The sequence below is a fragment of the Fonsecaea pedrosoi genome (genome assembly GCF_000835455.1).
Source record: "Fonsecaea pedrosoi CBS 271.37 unplaced genomic scaffold supercont1.2, whole genome shotgun sequence".
In the NCBI taxonomy this organism is placed as follows: Eukaryota; Fungi; Ascomycota; class Eurotiomycetes; order Chaetothyriales; family Herpotrichiellaceae; genus Fonsecaea; species Fonsecaea pedrosoi.
The window spans coordinates 2,214,714-2,235,811 of NW_013550614.1; the positions used below are offsets into that span (position 1 = coordinate 2,214,714).

At 41.0% G+C, this 21,098-nt stretch overlaps 1 protein-coding gene across 1 annotated transcript; it reads right to left on the reverse strand.

Annotated features, from left to right (window-relative positions):
• Nucleotides 1–1,146: 1,146 nt before the first annotated feature.
• Z517_02755 (uncharacterized protein) lies at nt 1,147–2,934 on the reverse strand (the record flags this gene model as incomplete). Its single annotated transcript, XM_013431864.1, has 1 exon — nt 1,147–2,934. The coding sequence occupies one exon, from the start codon at nt 2,932–2,934 to the stop codon at nt 1,147–1,149; it is 1,788 nt and encodes a 595-aa protein (XP_013287318.1).
• Between the last annotated feature and the right edge of the window lie 18,164 nt (nt 2,935–21,098).

Genomic DNA, 21,098 nt, shown 5'->3' on the forward strand with positions numbered 1-21,098 from the left:
TGCTGCGGACCTCCCTGGAGTTCTTTGCTGGTGTCACCACTTTCCGCTCGAATTCAACACATCTCCCTGCATTGCCAAGTCATGTTCACGCCACGATATACACACAACATCGCGGCCAACCAATCTAGTATCACTCTTCGAAGCTCAGGACGACGATCGCTGATGTCGTCAACGAGACACCCGTACCGAGATCACGCAGGATTCGAGAAGGGAACAAATGTTCAACTAGATGCTGGCGAACACTTACCGTGAGAATGACGCCAGGCCATTGCGCAAACTCCATCGGTAAGAGGCAACTCTTAGGCGGTCATATCGGATCTCACCGCTTCATCGGTGCAGAATATCGACACGTGCAAAATCCTCGCCGCGCCTGCTGCCGAAGCTGTCCACACAGTGTCGCTATCCATATTTAGCTTTGAAATACAAGCATACTATCTCGCTGACCATGCGGTCAACGCTTTACGACTGATGAGGCTCATATAGGAGGTCTTTTTGTGCTGGATAACCGCGAATGATACATTGTACCTTTATAGCTATATTACAACAATGACCTGCGAATCTTGTATTCTCGGAGTTGGGTAACAGGGCCGACCGCTCAGGACGAACTCCATCACCTTCGCTTCAGGCCGATATAGAAAGCTGGATATCAAGTTGCACAAATGTCCCTTTGATGTCACATGTATACGAGAAACAGTGTGACGTCTCTGTAGATGTCGTAGATTTGTCCATTTAATTATGTACATGTCTAATAGTTTCCGGGTCTATCAAACTACCCTCTGCACAGGCTGTCGAGGCTGTCGAGGCGGGGCTGAGATGAAGGTGCCAAGCCCTGCCGAGGTTCGTCTCCTCTGCCTGCGTTCCACTCCCAATCCTTCTCATCCCTCCCTTCGGATTCAATGGTAGCATCACATTGCTTGGGATGTGTGCTGATTCCTGGCCTGTTCTAAAGTCATTCTGGCAATCCCGTACTTCCTCCGAGACGATGTGTTCTGTCCTCAAATCAATTCAACTTGAGACGTCGAATTCTTTCGTTCCAGAGTGAATAGCAAGCTTGCAGCATGCCTTGTATCCCGCAATGGTGACGGGGGCCCTCAAGCCGACACATTCTTCCTCCCACCTCCTAAGCATTGCCCTGATATAATCGTGTCAACCAAGCAGCCTGGCTTTCAGTACCTTGTCGTACCGGGTCTGCAGCTCAGAAATGACCGAGTCGACTGGCTGATCCGCGGACCAGAACCGAACAGGCAATATTCGTGTCGCCGCCACATGCAGGATGACTTCCTCCACAGAAGGATATGTGCGTTTGCCGTCTTTCGATTTCAGTTCAGTCTGGGAGTGGGTGGCCACCACCACTTGTCCATCGGGGTACCCAGCTGACGCCATGATGGTCTCAAATCGAGCGGCTGCCTCTCTCCCCGACGGAGTAACAAAGGGTTCATCGGCCGACTCGCTACAAAGCAAGTAGTGCAGCTTGAGCACAGCACGATGGAACCAGTCCTGCTGCTCTGGAGTGCCTCTTGCTGGAGCTCCTGTGCGACCCTTTTCCTGCTCCATGATCGTTTTGGCCATGCGGATAATGCAGATCGACAGCTGTGTAGCAACAGGCCTTCCACACTGCCAGTCGTCAAAGCAAACATCCTCCATAATAGCTCGCCATGCGAACGTCATTGACACCTTGCGTCCCCACTGTCGAAACCGGTCGAGTTTAAGGTCGTGCACCAAGCTGCTGGAGTATCCGACCTTGCGAAAGATGAAGGACAGATCGCTGTAAATTTCCTGTTCTTGTTGCTCGTTGATGTTGGCCACAAACATGGCAAGGCACGAATCCCTCGTAATCGCGAATGTGTCAGGTGCACAGACCTCCTTTCCGAAGAGAGGCTGGAATTGGCCAATATCAATCCAGGTAAGACGCCTCCCTTTGCCATCAGGCAGTAGGCTGCACATTATGTTGCCCAGATTGGGGTCTCGACTTTGAACGCCAACACTGAGGGGAAACCGAAGGAGTTTGTTGACGTCCTCGAAGAACTGCCTGGCCGACTCTCTGCCAGTTGGAACCAATTCTCGAACTTTGGCCGGCTGCTCTTTGAATTCCTCTGGGGACAGCATACAAAGCTCTCGGAGTTCCAACATTGTTTGTCCATCCACCATCTCCATAACAATGGCACCGAAGCCCATGGATGTCGCAAGGGCGGTTAGCTCGTCGTCATCCAAAGAGCTGACCGGCATCCTGGGCCGAATTTTAAGGACCTCCTTTAGTTGCACAACTGGTGCATCAGGGAAACGGCTCAGATAACTGTGCATCTGTTCTTCGTGTCGGAACATTTGCTGTGACATGAGCCAGACGAACAACTCCCGATCAATGTCCGAGGGGCGGGTGGCGAGGATCCCGTCAGCAAGGAAGGCCTGCAACACATATTCATCTGCAAGTGCTTGGCTGTAGAGGTCGCCGAACACGCACGGTGGTGCTAGCTCGTCGAGAATCTCCTGGGTTGTCTCGGACAGGCATCGTGGGGGGTTGAAAGGCTCGGTCATTTCGTCTTCGAATGCTGCCTGTTCGCCTCTGTGGGCGGACTCTGCGATCTCCTTGAGCATGTCTTCGTCGAACTCGGAGACGCCAAATTCTTGACGCAGCCGGGTCGAATAGCGCGGATCAAAGATCTTGACGACAAAAGGACCATCATAACGCGGCCATGGTGAGTCCTGCCCTTCCGACACGCACTCGGCGAGAAAGACGCAGGCCATCGAGAATCCCTCGCCATTGTCCCCTCCAAGGCTTCTCTTCAATCTGATGTCGAACGGCCGCCCAAAATCGTCGAAAAGGGTGTGGACTGTGCCGTCTGCATACTCATGTGGCAGCATTTTCTGCATTGCTGACTTCCCAGACGTCGACTTTTTCTGTGTTGACACGCTGTATTCTGGCTCGATGACCGTCATGGTGATGTGTTGGTTGCGAATCCGTGACTTGTGTGGTGTTGTGGATTGTGGGATTGTGATGTATGAGGAGGGAAATTGTCAACTGTCCGGACTAGTGAGTCGACAAGAACGGAGTATGTGGATCTGGACTGGATGTTTCTCGACCAACAGTGAATTTCCGAATCGTGTGTGACTGTATTTCTTTGTTGTCGTCGTTATGGTTGTTTCTTGAGCCTGAGTCAACTCTTCACTTGGTGCACGTATGTGTATGCCACTAATGTCTTCAGCGAGTGGCAAGGTAAGATACTGCGCTTTTATAAATATCTCTACAGGAGAAAAGGAGGACTTCAACAGTCCTTTCTTTTTTGGACCAGACCTTGGCCAAGGGTTTGAGCCAGAACCTGGGATTTGGGTGGGCAGTATTTACCTATTTACCTTTGTCTGGTTCTTTCTTGTACCAACCTTGGAACACAACACCAACACCAACACCAACACCAACGCCAACATCAACGCCAACTCAATCCGGGGGGAGCTACCTACCTATCTACCCACAACCAAAACCAACCAACCAACCATGATGATGATGATGATTCAACAGGGAATGTCTGAGAGGAAAGGCAACCAATAACATCGACCGCCATGCCCTGCCCTGCCATGTCACTTACCCATTTTTCCCCCCGGTGGTCCCTACTCGTGAGTCAGCGCGAGGGATCGAAGGCTCCAGAGAGAAACCGCCACATTCCGAGGACGCGGGACGCAACGACGCGGCCAGCGGTTCGCGCAAGGCTGTGTGAGTGAGTTGTAGTGGTTGACCAATCACGCGTCGCCACCACGCATCGCGCACACGAAGGTACGAGGTAATACTTGTTATTACCCCCTTCAGCCTCTCAAGCCTTTTCCCAGCAAAAACCTACCAAAGTGGTTTGCAATAGCGCCGTTTCTTTCACCTCTACCGCTCGTGCAACGTGCTGCTGTAAATCTAAACCCCTGGGAACCGGTGCTGCTACATACGTAGAGTGGCGAATAACTAGAAACGGGAGGCCACGCCATGAGTCAGAAGAAGAGACGGCATATGTCATCATCATAGAGAGTCTCGAATGTTAGGAGTGCTTGCCACGCATGACGAGTACAGGTAGATACAGTTCCAGTCTCATTGCATATTAATGGAATGACGAGTCAGAGTCAGAGCCAGAGCAAGAGCCAGAGTCATTGACCATCCTCCGTGCCGGCATCGCTGGGAGGCTGGCTGGCTGGTGAGGCTGCAGGTCTAATTCCCTAACAGTTGACACACAAGACTTCCAATTAGTTAAAATCACAAACAGTCCGTCATATGACTATCTACATGACTTTTTATGACTTAATGGAAGAACTTGGTGAATTCTACTAGGTCCTAGGGACCGGCTAACTATATACCTTCGAGTAATTTTATAGGGCCCTACCGGCGCTAGTCCTCGGCAGAAGGCCTTCAGACTAGCGTAACGGTTATTATACGTCCTTAGTATCCCTACTAGTTATAGCCTCCCCTACTTAGCTTCGAAGGCCCTCCTTCGACGGTACTCGTAGATAAGGCTATCGGCCTTACTAAACTAGTAGTCTTTACCTCGTAGATAAATAAAATAAGTTAGCCGGGAATCTCCCGTAGAAATTCCGCGACGGCCGGTAATAAACGCCTAGATAGCCTTCGAAGGCTATTTACTAACGTTTTAGAATCGCGAGTATATAATTAAGGAGGTAACGGCGAGGTACCTTCGTAACTTAGGCGGTTAACGATAACGTTTATCGCTATTACCTTTAGTATTAGTATATACGCCGACGAGGTCTTTAATCCTATAAATATCTCTATCTACCTCCTCTTCTTCCTTTAATTACTCCTGTGGAATATCGCTATCTAGGCCTCTTACTAAATCAGGCTTAGCGCTAGGCGGCTTAGCTAGGTAAGATACCTAGGTAGCGTAGCCACTCACATCATCGCTTACTAATAGCGATTCGATGGGTTTCTTTTATCTTCTAACTATCGCCACTCGTTACCTATATAAGGATACTCCTCTCCCCTCTCTTAGATAGTAAAGTTTCACTAAGTCTTCTATAGTCGAATAGTTAATACCTATCGGTTCGATCCTATAATGAGCCTATCTATTATCTATCTAGGTAATCCTCCGAGTCCTCCGAATAATAACTATAAGTCGGTAATAGGATTAAGTCTATTCTACGCTAACTATAGGTGTTAAAAAGGTTATAAGTCTTAGGTAGGATCATTAACTCGATTATAGAAGACCTTGACTATCTATCTAAAAGTGAGAGAGAGGTGTCCTTATATAGACCTTAGGTGGCGATAATCGATAGCGATAGAAACCCCTCGAATCGCTATTAGTAAGCGTCATACTATTAGTGACGTTACTAGTTATACTACCTAGTCACGTACCCTAGTATTAGACCTAGATAGGCCTAGTACTCTTTATAGTCACATAATATAGACGCTAAGCCTAACTAGGCTATTCGCCTATATCTCAATATTTTCCATAATAGGTTTTACTTAAGATTAGAAGATAACGTCTAAGAAAGCTCGAACTCTAGAGTATTCCTTAAAATTAGAATAATAAGGGAAATTTACGAAAAGCTATAAGAAACCTTAGGGTTATCGCGGAAAGAATAGTAAAATACGTAAATAAAAGAAGGGTTAAGGGACCGCCTCTAGAAGAGGGGGACTCCGTCTACCTTTTACGAAAAAACATTAAAATAAAGCGACTAAGTACGAAACTAGACTACGTTAAGTTAGGACCGTTTAGAATTAAAGAAAAGATAGGGAAGGTTAACTATTAGCTAGAAGTTCCCTAAGATATAAGAATTTATAACGTATTCTATATTTTACTACTTAAACTAGTACTAAGGAACGCTAGACTAGTTAAGTTACTACTATTAGACGAAGAAGTTATAATAGAAGAGTACGACGTAGAGAAAGTATTAGGGAGACGCGTTAGGCGCGGTACTCCCTAGTACTTAATTAAGTAGTTAGAGTACGACGAGTTAGAGAATAGTTAGAAACTAGAAGCTTACCTTACGAAGGAGACTCTAGAGAAAGCTTAAAAATAATACCTTAAGTAGTTTTACCGGATAATATAGCTTCCTAGTTAATCTACTTAACGCCTAGGGCGTCGGACTAAGCGAAGTTAGACTTAACTAGAGCTACCTCTTCGGAGTTAGATAACTTATTAAAGATACCTAACGCTTATATCTTACGACGTAGTATACGACTTAAAACCTCCTCTAACCGCTCGAGCTCGCTATTAGAAATGGCCTTTACACGACCTAGGGCGCGGGGCGTCTAGAGGTAGGTCTACTAGGGTGATAGCCTAATAATACGAGGCTAGGTCACGTACCGTACGTAACTACTAGAAAAGGAAAGAGACGATATAGCGATATATTAGTATAGACTATATTAATATATTAATATACTATTTCTAGTTACCTATTCGGGATACGCCTTATAAGTATATAGCTACGCTTATTCCCCTTTTATAGTTATACTCTCTCGTAGCTAACTTATAATATCTACTTTAATATACTATTCTAAAGTTACTCGACTATTTATACCTTACGTACTCTCGACCTAGCTTATATAATAAAGGAACTATAACTAAGGAAGCCTAACTCCGTTAAGCTATATAGGAAGTAGTACTAATACTTTAGCTACTATTAACCGGTACGAGAGACGATCTCTATAAGTAGTTACGGAAGATAGATAAGACCTACATCCCTAACCGACGAACTCCTTACGCGATAAGTATTACGGTTATCTCTAAACGATATAATAGTAGGACTAAGTATACTAAGACCGATACCCTCGGATACTACTACGATAGATATAGTAATAATAGTTTCTACTACGATAGAATTAATATCTAAGGGTAAGATCGGAAACCTACCTAAACCCTTTAATAGGGCGTAGAAGAGACTTATACCCTTCGTCTACTATATAGATATATACCTACTAATGAACCTAGGGAACTTCCTTAGCGATATATAAAAGATCCTCTTTATAGAAAGCTACTTTAAGGGAGGAGTAGAAGCGTAGCTCCGCCCATTTATTAAAGACTATATAGAAAATTAATCTAGTAAAAGAGAGAAGGAAACGGTTAAGCTATTCCGGACTTTCTAGAGGTTTAAGGCGAAGGTCCGAAAGGTATTCGGAGCTAGGGACGAAGAAAAAGAAGTAGAGCGATAGATTATAAATCTACGCTAGACGGACTTAATTTAAGATTACGCTACTAAGTTTCGAACCCTAAATATAGTATTAGGATAGGGCGACGGAGTATTAGTTCCTATTTTTCGCGAAGACCTTAAGCTAGCGATTAAGTAGGAAATAAGGACGTATAAAAGCGAGAAGATCGAAGACTAGATTAACGGAGCTATCTAGGTCGATAATAATTACTAGGAATATAAGCGCTACGATAGCTACCGTCGAGGGTTTATAGTAAAGGGATAAAGGTCTAATACTAAGAAGTAGAGATAACTATACTATAGACTAATACTAATAGACCTCGATTAGACCTAAAAGAAGCGAGGAACGTCCTAAAATAAGGATACGAAGTAAAGTAAAGGGCCTAATAGACTAAGGAACTAAGGAAACTACTATAATTATAGAAAACCTAGTTACTACGTAAGGGAGTATAAGTCCCCGAAGAAGTAGGTAAATTAAGTAGAACCTTAGAAGAAGAATTAGGTAAAGAAGTCGGAGATAAGATTAGAAGTAAACGTAGTTTACGTAGGAGAATCGGTAAATTATTAAAGCGTAATAATCCTTATTATTACCCCGAATCGTATTTACATTAAGATAAGGTATTAGAGCGATAAGGAATATATAGATCTTATATACCTAAGGAGGACTATATTCTAATACTACTATACGGTCTACGAACTAATAGAGGAACTAAAGTTAAAAGAAAGGATCTTTTCGATTATCCTATATAATAACCTAGAATACTCTAGAAATTAAGTAGGAGAAGAGAGTTATATTTATTTATATTAGGGGGAGAACCTAGAAACCTAATATATATATAAGATCGAAGAGAGTTAAGTAGAGCTAAAGATTAATATAATAGGCCGATTTAACCTAAACGAGTAGAAAGAAGACGACGATGCCTAACTACGCTTATAATACTTAAATAACTATATAAAGAGGCTCTCCGGATCGTATAGAGGGTACGCGACCTAGGAGTAGAGGGATCTAAAGAGTAGCGAGACGGAATACTCTAGGAAATAGCTAGACTTATAATAAGGATCCTAGAAGAACGACGAATCCTTAGAGAACGATATAAACGGACTAGAATACTAGGACTAAACGACGATAGAGTCCTAGAAGTATATCGTATCTATAGAGAACGAGGTATCCCCGTACTATATATAGACGAGATACTAGAGGGAGTATTAATTAGAGGTAACTTCGCCTATAACGAGGTAGCGAGGTACCTACTAAGGAATATACCCTATTATTATAAACGATACCTAGACTATCTATAGCTAGAAGCTCTAGAAATATTAATTAAAGAAGCTAGAGAGATATACTAGATATTAGTTAAACGATATAGAGATTAGAACTATAAGGTATCTAACCTACGAAATAGGAGGATAGACTACTTATACTAGCTAAAAAACTAAGGTAAGGACGGCCTAAGGAGTAGGCCGCCTAAGGAAGAATAGCTCTACCGAAGCGTAAGCGGAAGAGGGCTCGTAAAGGAGGCGTAATAAGAGATTAGCTAGAGGAACTATATAGAATAACTATAGCGACTTACTCGCATTTAATCATTCTATACGGAACCCTTAGAGATTAAGAAGTATATATCCTTATCGATTTAGGATATACCGGTAATATCGTTAATTATCGGATAGCTAATAAATTAAGGGAGTAGAAATATAAAAAGGCTACGTCCTATAAGTTATTAGAATTTACTAGAAAAGCATTATCTAACGTTATATATGAATTAAGAAGAGTTCGATTATCGATCGACGAGTATTACGAGGAAATTAGCCTTAACGTCGCGGAGACGAAATACGATATAGTACTTAGAATACTATAGCTAAAAAGGTATAACTCTATTATTAACTAGACGAAGGTCTAGTTACGGTTCGATAACTACGACTATATAGAAAGACCTTAAGATCGAGAGGTAATAACGGTATAACTCTTTAAGAAGAAGGAAATCTAGGTACGACCTATAAAAATACTAATAGAAGTATCCGTATACTCGCTAGAATATAAAGAGCTTAAGGAAGTCTTTAAAAGGAAGGTAGGACTTAAGGCGCTACCTAAATATAAGCCGTAGGATTACGAAATACGACTTTAGGAAGGAAAGAAACCTACGTTTAGATTACTTTATTTATTATCCGGAGTAGAATAAGAGACTTTACGTAAATACCTTAAGGATAATTTAGCGAAAGACTATATTAGACTCTTAGAATTAGAAGTAGACTATCTAATCCTATTTATCCTAAAGAAGGACGGTAAGGAACTCTAATTATATATAAATTATCGGAAGTTAAACGACATTACCGTTAAGAATATATATCCGCTACTACGGATTAATAAGCTATAGGATAGGCTTAAAGAAGCGAGGTACTTTATAATAATCGATATAAGAGACGCGTACTACCGTATACGTATAAAAGAAGGCGAAGAATAGAAGATAGTCTTTAGGACCTAATATAGTCTATATAAATACTACGTAATACCGTTCGGACTTACTAATGTACTAGCGACGTTCTAAGTACTAATTAATAATATCTTACGGAAATATTTAGATATCTTCTACGTTATATACCTTAACGATATCCTAATCTACTCGAAAGATTATAAGTTATATATAAAATACGTTATTAAGGTACTAGAAGTACTAAGGGAATACTAACTACCGGTTAAGTTAGAAAAGTACTAGTTCTATAAATTAAGCGTAAAATTCCTCGGTTATATAGTCTCGTAAGACGGACTATAGATTAATCTAGATAAGATTAAAAGCGTATTAGAATAGCTAGAACTAACGACGCTAAAGGAACTATAAGCGTTCCTTAGATTCGTAAACTACTCGAGAAAGTTTATTAGAAACTATTCGCGAATCGTAGTACCGTTAATAAATCTAATAAGGAAAGGAGTTACGACCTTTACTTTAATAGACGACGCGCGGGAGGTAATATAGAAACTAAAGAAGGCGTTTACGGAGGCCCCGATCCTTACGATCTTTAACCTAGACTTCTAGATACTCCTCGAAACGGATGTATTAGACGGCGCGATCGCCGCGGTCTTAATATAGATAGAATAAGATAGGAAAGTAAGGCCGATAGCTTACTTCTTACGAAAAATAATAGTACTAGAGCTAAACTACGATATATATAATAAGGAGCTACTCGCTATTATCGAAGTACTAAAATACTAGAGAGTATACCTTAAAGGACCTAAGTATACGGTTAAGATATACTCGGACTATAAGAACCTATTATACTAGAATACGACTAAGGTTCTTAACTAAAGATAGGTAAGGTAGGCGGAGATACTCGCTACTTATAACTTCTAGATTTACTATATAAAAGGAAAGGAGAACGGTAGAGTAGACGCTCTAAGCCGAAGGTGTCACGAACACCTACGTAACACTGGATACTCCACGTGACATCAACTAAGGAGTTAGGCCGCTAGCTAAGTAGCTAGCTTACCGTATATATATAGTAAGAGGGGTTATACCTATCAACCTTAAAGCCTTCTTTAAGCGTTAATATCTCTATCTATAGGCTAGTTATCTATCATTATTAATCCTATAGTATATACATTTACCCTCTAGTTAGGTAACGGGCCTAATAATTTATTAACGCTTCCCATCGTAGATAGCGAATGTAGTACTAGTATACTATAAGTATATCGAGCGCGGTAAGGACGCGGGCGTAGGCCCGTAATCGATCCTAGTCGAGACCGAGTCCTAAATTTAAAGAGATCGAATAGCCTCTTTAACCTACGATCGTCCCCTTATAATCTAACGATTCCTCTACCTAAGTAGGAGGGGAGCTATCGAATAGTACCTATCCCGTAGGGGAGGATAACGCTAGGTTATAGAGGGGAGGCGAGATACCGTAGCTTATAGTAAAAGAGAGGTATAACGAGGTCATCCGAAGGCTAGCTTAAAAGAGGATAGAAGAAGTAATACGTAATAAAGAGAGAGAGTTAGTAGGCGGAGAGTCTACTAATACCGTACTTATAGAAGGTATACCGGCTCGGACGGTAAAAAGACCTTTATTAATTAGTTCGGGGCCTAACTAGAGTAAATAATTACGTCTAGCTAAGCTATCGAGGTATTCTACGAATAATCTTAAGGAATATACTAAATTTAAGATAGTATAGGAACTCTAATTTATAGGTATAAATATTCCGAGAGAGGAGTATACGCTTCGTATTAATATAGTAGCTATATACCTTAAGGGTACCGCTATAAGGTAGTAGGTATCTAAGGAAAGAGACGTTACTACGTAGTAGGAGTTTTTATAGTTCTATCGGGATCTCATTACTACTCTAAGTAATCGCCTTTCGCTTACTACTTCTAAGCTATAAGTAAGGAAATAGCGGAAGGATTAGACTACGAGGGAACTCCTAGACGAGATCGTCGTCATTAAGTAGGACATTCTAGACGATATACCGTTACCTAAGCGACGGGCCTAGTATTTCCTTAACTCGCTACGTCCTAAACTAAGAATAGCCGTTTTAAGAGAGATACCGGAGGTAACTAGTCGGGAATAAGTCCTTACTATAGCTTAGCGTATTAAAGAGATTAATAGAAGCTATAAAGTATATAAAGCGTAGGCTATAAGTAAGTAGAGAGCATCTACGAGGCCTATAACTACTTTTAAGGAGATAATAGTTATCGAAAAGATAAAGAAAAAGTAGTAGTCGAAGTTCGACGGTAACTACTATAACTATAGTAAGAAAGGCTATCGTTCTAGCGAATGTTAGGCTTTAAAGAAGAACGTAGACTCGAAGTATAAGTTAAGCGGTGAACCCGTAGGAGGTTTAAAAAACTAAGTACCTATATTATAAGTACCTTAATAACATTAGGACTTCCTCTTCGAGGTATAATACGAGTATTACTTTATATAATTATTAATATATAAGTAATAACTCCGTAAGGTCCTCGTATACTAAAAGTATTAGTTAACTCGGGGGCGGAGACTAACTTCGTATTATAAAGCTTTTATATTAAGAATATAATGCTAGGAGAACTAGCCGGACTTATAGCGCGCGCCGTAGACGGGAGGACCGTTCCGGTTTACGGGCGATACGCCTACTTAATACGTACTACTAACTCGAAGGGAATTACGAGAGATATCCTACGTAGCTTTATTACTATAGATATCTACTATATTAATGCGATCCTAGGTACTAAATAGTTATTAGATGTAGATCTAGATATCCGTTAGTTAGAAGGAACGTAGACTTACCGTCTAGGATAAGAGATCGAGATTATTAACGCGTAGACTATCTCCTAGGACGTAACCCTATATATAGCTTATTTTAAGCCTAGTATACTTAGGGTAGAAGTAGCCTTTAGGGTTAGATTGAACGCGGTAACGATCGATTCTATCCTAGAATATATAAGAGATTACGCCGATGTTTTTAAAGAACCGGATTCATCGATCCTACCTAAGTATACGAAGGTATAGTATTCGATCCCTATTAAAGAAGGGGTTAAGGTACTATTTAGCCCTATCTACCCTCTTAGTGGAAACGAATTAGCCGTCCTTCGGGAATATATTAATAAGGCTAGTACGAAGGGCTAGATATAACCTAGTAAGTCGCCTACGGGCGCCCCGATCCTCTTCGTAAGGAAGAAAGACGGAGGTCTTAGGTTATACGTAGACTATAGGGGTCTTAATAGGGTAACGATTAAGAATCGTTACCTACTCCTACTAATTAGCGAGATACTTAATCGTTTATTAGGTACGAAAGTCTTTACGAAACTAGATCTACGAGATATATATTATAGGATTCCGATTAAGCGGGAGGACCGCTAGAAGACTACTTTTCGTACGCGCTACGGCTATTTTAAGTACTTAGTAATGCCTTTCAGCCTCTTAAACGCGCTAGGGACATTCTAAGCGTATATAAACGAAGCGTTAAGGGAGTACCTTAACGATTTCGTTATTATTTATATAGATAATATCCTCGTATTTAGTAGAGACCCGAAAGAGTATACTAAATACGTACGGTAAGTACTATAAAAGCTAAGAGAATATAAACTCTTCGTAAAACTCTCTAAGTGCGAGTTTAGTATAGAGAGTATTAATTTCCTCGGTTTCCGCGTAGGTATAGTAGGTATTTAGATAGATCCTAGTAGGATAGAAGTAATCCGAGACTAGCCGATACTAAAGAGCTATCGCGAAATCTAGGTCTTTTTAGGATTTACGAACTTCTACCGGAGATTTATCGAGGGCTACTCGAGAATAGTAGCGCCTATTATAGATCTACTTAAAGGGATAGTAAAAGGTAAGAAATTAGGGCTATTCTAGTAGATAGTAGCGGTATAGCTCGCCTTTAAGCAGCTGAAAGTACGCTTCGAGTATAATATGATACTCTCCTACTTTAAGAATGATAAGCCGATAAAGCTTAAAACTAATACCTTAGGATCAGCCGTAAGCGGTATCCTCTCCTAAGAGTACGACTCGCCTACGAATAGTATAAGGAAGGAATAGCGTCCGATAGCCTTCTACTTAAAGAAGCTGAATGAAGTAGAGCGAAACTATCCTACGGGGGATTAAGAGATATTAGCGATTATACGTACTTTTAAGGAATAGAGATACTTCCTTAAAGCGCCTACTGTTAGTACGCTTATACTAACTAACTATACTACGCTATAGAGCTTTATAGATATAAAGGTACTAGATCGAAGGTAAACTAAGTAGGCGGAACTTCTAATACCCTTTAATTTCGTAATTCGCTATCGAAAGGGTAAAGAAAACCCTACGGACGGCCTTTTAAGGCGTCTAGATTACGTCGTAAAGGAGGAACTCGGGAACCCCCTCGGCGACTTAATTACTTTACGCTTACGAGAATTAATTTATATAATTATAACTAAAGCCTCTCCATTTTACGTAAGAGCGCTAACGAGAGCTCGGACTCGCGGAATAAGATACGTTCCGGAAGAGAGTAGCTAGAATACTATACTTCTAGTATACGAATCTTAGGCTCCTAGGGAGAGGAATGCGCGTAAGGAATCCTCTTCGGTATCTCCTGAAGAAACTCCGTCGATCCTTAAGTCTTTAGAAGACTAAATCCGAGAGTTATAGGCCGGGGATTAATAGTATATCCGCCGGACCTAGGAAGGCCTCCCCGAAGGTAAAATAGAAGACCTACTCTATAAGGGGAAGTAGTGCGTTAACCCTACTAGAATCGTACGAGTTAACGGCGTAGTATACATTCTAGAGGACTTCGCTATACGAAACGAGATTCTAAGAGTAAATTACGACGACCTATAGTAGGGGGGCTATTTTAGCTAAGGTAGAACGCGCGAGATAATATAGCGGTTCTACTAGTAGTCTAGGATAATTAAGGACATTAGAGACTACGTAACGACCTATAGTATTTATTAGAGAATAAAAGTACTAAGGTATAAGCCGTACGGACTGTTAGCGTCGCTACTATAGCCTGATCGGCTATAGTAGGACCTAACTATAGATTTCATCGTAGGCTTACCGCCGTCGATGAGTAAGTGAAAAGCTTACGACTCGATTTTCGTAGTAGTCTATAGATATTCTAAGATAGTTAGATTCATTCTATACTACTCCGATATCGAGGTATCCGAGTTAGCGTAGTTATTCGACGACGAGATCGTATTTAAATAGGGCGTTCCTCGATCGATCGTAAGCGATAGAGGCTCCTTATTTATATCTAGATACTAGGGAACCTTCTACTACTAGCTTACTATACGTAGGTATTTATCTACGTTCTATCACCCGTAAATAGATGAGTAGACGGAGCGGATAAACTAAACGTTAGAAGCGTACCTACGCTATTATATTAACTATTCTTAAGACGACTAGACTTCCTTATTATCCGGAGCCGAATTTACTTATAATAACGCGGTTAACTAGGTAACTAGGACGTCCTCATTCTAGATATATTATCGCTACCTACTAACGATACGTATAAATATAGTAAGAGAAGAGTAGCCGGACGAGAATGTCTAAGCTCGAGCGATAGTCGATCGTAACCGAGAAGTAGAAGAATAGATTAAGAACCTCTAGTAGAAAGCTTAATAATCTACCGAATAGTTTTATAATCGCTACCGTAAGGCCATTAAATTTAAGGAAGGCGATTTCGTACGGCTCTTAACGCGTAATATTCGTACGCGAAGATCTAGCGTAAAGCTTACTAATAAGTTCTTAGGACCTTTCCGTATCCTTATAAAGGTCGGAAGGAATGCCTACCGTTTAGTACTTCCTACGAAATATTAGCGTTTATATCTAACGTTTTACGTCTCGCTCCTTAAACCGTTTTATATCCGACTCGGTTAGGCGCCGCTAGAGCCGGAGGACATCGATGGCGACTAATTTTATAAAGTAGAAGAAATACTGGGTTCTCGTACGATAAAAGGTAGAGAAAAGCAGTATTTACTTAGGTAGAAAGGGTATAGTCCCGAGGAAGACTCGTACTAACCCGTAGAGAATCTATCTCTAGAACTACTAGAACGGATCGAATAAATGGATAAAAAAGGAGAATAATAGAAATGATTCATTTAATTCCTCTCGTATTAAGGCGAGAAGCCCGCTAAAACCCTACTACTAGTAGTAGGGAGAGGCGTATAAGGCGCGAAAAAAGTAGGAATAGATAAGAGAATAGGACCTATACCTATTAATTAGTTAAAGACGTCTATGTCGTCGACGCTACCCTCGCTATCATTATTATCGTTACCGTTATTACTGCTAGCGCCCTCTAGCTCCCTATCGCTATCGCTATCGCTATCGTCGTTACTATCTTCTATTAGAAGATCTTTATAGTACTCGCTAGTTTAATAATCGTTAAGGCCCGACCAGCGGAGAAGCGCGATATTATACTGCGAGAAGTATACTATTAGCTTAGACTAAAAGAGACTTAAGGAGAGTAGGTTAGAAGTATACTTATAGCTTAAGTTAGTACGGCGGTTAAAGTACGTAAAGCTTCGATAATCTATTAACTAGTAAGGTTAGTAATGCCTACGCTAGTACTACTACCTATAGCGGCGCTAAGCTTAGAGGGAGTCGAGATACTAAAGCCCTTAGAGGCCTTAGTTACCTCTTTTTTATAGCTAGTAAAGGCCTTACCGAGCTTAGTAGCCTTCTTACGGATCTAGTTAGCTACGTAAGGGATTAGTAGGGTCTAAGTAAGCGAGTAGCTAGGAAAGATAGGGAGAATATACTAGAGAGAGCGGGGACCTCGCCTTCCTTAATAGGAATAGCGGCGGCGTATACCTCGTCGATAGTAGACTAAAAACGAGAGGGGACTGGGATATAAGGGTAGTTACCTTTAGTATAACGGGTGCATTTACTAATACTAGCGGGTACCTTATACCTATTACCGACGACGTCGATAGGGTCGTTCTTAGAGTTAGCCCTATATAGAAGTTAGTAATAGGATATACTTTAAGTACGCTATAAGCGGTAAAGGAGTATACTTATAGGGCCCGGATATAACGCTAATACTATAGAAACTCGCGCTAAGCGCGTATATCCTTAAAAGGGGTAGAAGACTTAGGGAGAGATCGACGCGGAGCCATTATAATTAAGATTAAGTTAAGAGAATTATTTAATTTAAGAACGAATTAAGTGTCAGAGCTGCTTCCTATATGGCCTAACGGGGTTAGGCTTCCTCAGTTATAGTTCCTTTATTACATAAGCTGGGTCGAGAGTACGTAAGGTATGAATAGTCGAGTAACTTCAGAATAGTATAGTGAAGTAGATTGTCAGAGCTGCTTCCTGTATGGCCTAACGGGGTTAGGCTTCCTCAGTCACAGTTCCTTTATTGTATAAGCTGGGTCGAGAGTACGTAAGGTATGAATAGTCGAGTGACTTTAGAATAGTATAGTGAAGTAGATGTCATGAGTTAGCTACGAGAGAGTGTAACTATTAAAGGGGAATGAGCGTAGCTATATACTTATAAGGTATATCCCGAATAGGTAACTAGGGATAGTATGGTGATATGTTGATATAGACTATATCAACATATCGCCATATCGTCTTTTTCCCTTTTAGGTAGTTACGTACGGCACGTGATCTAGCCTTATCTCGCTAGGCTACCATCCGGCAGACCTACCTCCGGGCGCCCCGCGCTCTAGGTTATATAAAGGCCGTTTCTAACACTATCTCCCCTCCTTCCTGTTCGTTGTCCTCAACGTACTTAAGGTAGGCTACGCCCACCCTTTATCGTCCCTCGTTTCTCTTTCTCCTCTTGTTCCTTATGGCTAACTATATAGCCCTTTCGCATAGCTAAACCTCGTCGTTCCATAAAACCAGTGAAAACTTAAAGCGAGCGTCGTATCGAACTTGCCGATTCCATTTCTGCCGATCCTGAGAATATCGCGATGGTAGCTTATACCGAGTGCGTTAACTACGGGGTTATCTATTACTACGACCGCGAATAGTCGTCCTCTTGCGCCGAATGTCTCCGGAGACAGCGAAAATGTAACGGTACTTTCTCGATGGAAGAATTCCGAAAAGTAGGGGAATAAAAGAAACAATTAGTTGTAAAATTACGGGCGAAGCGAAAGGAAATCGCTCGCCTTCGCCGGTTAATTATAGAAGCCGAGGAAGAGGACGTGTCCTTCTAGGGCGAGCTTAAGCGATTAGAGGAGGTTTTAAGTCGTATGTTACGTCGTGAGATGTAGGCGTTAGGTGTCTTCGATAAGCTACCTAATTCCGAGGAGGTAGCTCTAGCTGAGCCTAACTTTACTTAGTCCGACGCCCCGAGCGTCGAATAGGTTGATTAGGAAGCTGTATTATCTGGTGAAACTACTTAGGGTGTTGCCTTCGAGCTTCCTCTAGAGTTTCCTTCGCCAGGTGAGTCTCTAGTTCCTAACTATTCTCTAACTCGTTATATCCTAACTACTTAATTAGGTACTGGGGAGTACTACGCCTGATGCGTCTTCCGAGTATTTTTTCCACGTTGTACTCTTCTATTGCGACCTCTTCGTCTAAAGGTAGTAACTTAACTAGTTTAGCGTTCTTTAGTACTGGTTTAAGTAATGAGATATGGAATATACTATAAATTCTCATGTCCTTAGGAAGTTCCAGTCGGTAGTTGACCTTTCCTATCTTTTCCTTAATCCTGAATGGTCCTAGCTTAATATAATCTAGTTTTGTACTTAGCCGCTTTATCTTGATGTTTTTTCGTAAAAGGTAGACGGGGTCCCCCTCCTCTAGGGGCGGTCCCTCGACCCTTCTTTTATTTACGTATATTGCCATTCTTTTTGCGATGAACTGCAGTATTTCTCGCAATTTCTCGTGGATTTCTTTCATTATTCTAGCTTTTATTAGTACTCTCGGGTTCGAGCTTTCTTAAATGTTATCTTCTAGTCTTAGATGGAATCCGTAGTTAGCGTAGAATGAGCTTAGTTCTATTACTGACTTATGATTGTTAAAGTAGAATTATACGATCGGTAGCATCGTAACCTAATTCATTTATCCGTAGTCTACGTATATCCGTAGGTATTATTCTAGTGTCTAGTTCGTTCTCGTATTTAACCGTCTATCTAAGGGTAGAATGATGTAGATAGTTTATACTTCGTAACTAATAGCCTTATTAGTTCTTTCTAGAATTTTAACGTGAAGAGCTTATCTCGGTCTATAATAATCTCTTTTAGTATACCGTAGTTTACGAACACGGTTCTTAAGAATTTATATATAAAGTCTTCGGCCGTCGAACTTTCTAAGTATAGCCTAAAGTAGGAGAACTTTATAAGTCTATTATATATTACTAGAATACTATCGTAAGTTACACCCGTAAGGGGTTCTCTCGACTTTAGTAGTTTCGTGATAAAGTCCATTATAACTGACGTCTACGTACCTTCTAGTGCCTGTAGTAGTTACAGTAATCCGTATGGTTTATATCTATTGTACTTATCCTATATATATACTTCGTAGTTCTATGTGAATTCTTAGATGTCCTTTCTTATACCTTTCTATAGTTCGTGATGTCGAGTAATTAGTTCGATTATCTTATCCGTCCCTAGGTATCCTATAAGTAGGTCGTTATAGTAATGTTCTATAACTACCTTCCTATTTTCTTGTACTTTCTAGGGCTATTTTAGTCCTATCGTATCCTTTATCTAGATTTTCGTATCATACCCGTTATTCGTATTATACAACGGCCCCCCTACTACGTAAGTAGGTTAAGCGTACGTAAGGTACTCTCCTTCTTATCGTAGTAGTAACGCGGGCGTTAGTTTGATGTCTACTATATAATCCGCTCGTTAGCTTAGAGCGTCCGCTCTACCGTTCTCTTTTCCCTTTACATAGTAAATCTAGAAGTTGTAAGTAGTAAGTGTCTCTACCTATCTTACCTATCTTCGGTTAAGGACCTTAGTCGTATTCCAGTATAACAGGTTCTTATAATCTAAGTATATCTTAACCGTATATCTTAGTCCTTCAAGGTATACTCTCCAGTACTTCAGTACTTCGACGATAGTAAGTAGCTCCTTATTATATATATCGTAGTTTAGCTCTAGTACTATCATCTTTCTTAAGAAGTAAGCTACTAGCCTTATTTTCTTATCTCGTCCTATCTATATTAGGACTACGGCGATCGCGCCGTCTAATACATCCGTCTTAAGGAGTGTCTGGAGGTCTAGGTTAAAGATCGTAAGGATCGGAGCCTCCGTAAACGCCTTCTTTAGTTTCTATATTACTTCCCGGGCGTCGTCTATTAGAGTAAAGGTCGCGACTCCTTTCTTTATTAGATTCGTTAAGGGTACTGCGATTCGTAAGTAGTTCCTGATGAACTTCCTTAAGTAATTTACGAATCCGAGGAACGCTTATAGTTCCTTTAACGTCGTTAGTTCTAGCCATTCTAATACGCTCTTAATCTTATCTAGATTAATCTATAGTCCGTCTTACGAGACGATGTAACTAAGAAACTTCACGCTTAGTTTATAGAACTAGCACTTTTCTAACTTAACCGGTAGTTAGTATTCTTTTAGTGCTTCTAATACCCTTATAACGTATTCTATATATAACTCATAATCTCCTAAGTAGATTAGAATGTCGTCAAGGTATACGACGTAGAAGATGTCTAAGTATTCCCGCAAGATATTATTGATTAATGCTTAGAACGTCGCTAGTACGTTAGTAAGCCTAAATGGCATCACGCAGTATTCGTATAGACTATAGCGGGTCCTGAAGGCTGTCTTCCATTCCTCGCCTTCTTTTATACGTATACGGTAGTACGCGTCTCTCACATCGATCGTTATAAAGTACTTCGCGCCTTTAAGCCTATCCTAGAGCTTATCAATCCGTAGTAGCGGGTATACATTCTTAACGGTAATGTCGTTTAACTTCCGATAGTCTACATACAGTCGGAGTTCTTTACCGTCCTTCTTAGGGATAAATAGGATCGGATAGCCTACTTCTGATTCTAAGGGTCTAATATAGCCTTTTACTAGGTTATCCTTAAGGTATTTACGTAGAGTCTATTACTCTACTTCGGATAGTAAGTAAAGTAGTCCGAACGTAGGTCTTTTCCCTTCTTAAAGTCGTATTTTATAATCCTACGGCTTATATTCAGGTAGTACCTCGAGTCCTACCTTCTTTTCGAAGACTTCCTTAAGCTCTTCGTATTCTAGCGGGTATACGGATGCTTCGGCCAGTATTTTCATAGGTCGTACCTAAATTTCCTTCTTTACGAAGGGTTATACCGCCATTACCTCTCGATCTTGAGGTCTTTCTATATAGTTATAGTTATCGAACCGTACCTAGACCTTTACCTAGTCGATAATAGGGTTATACCTTTTTAACTATAGCATTCCGAGTACGATATCATATTTCGTCTCCGCGACGTTAAGGCTAATCTCTTCGTAGTGCTCGTCGATCGATAATCGAATTCTTCTCAATTCGTATATAACGTTAGATAGTGCCTTCCCGGTAAATCCTGATAGTTTATAGGACGTAGTCTTTTCGTGTTTCCACTCCTT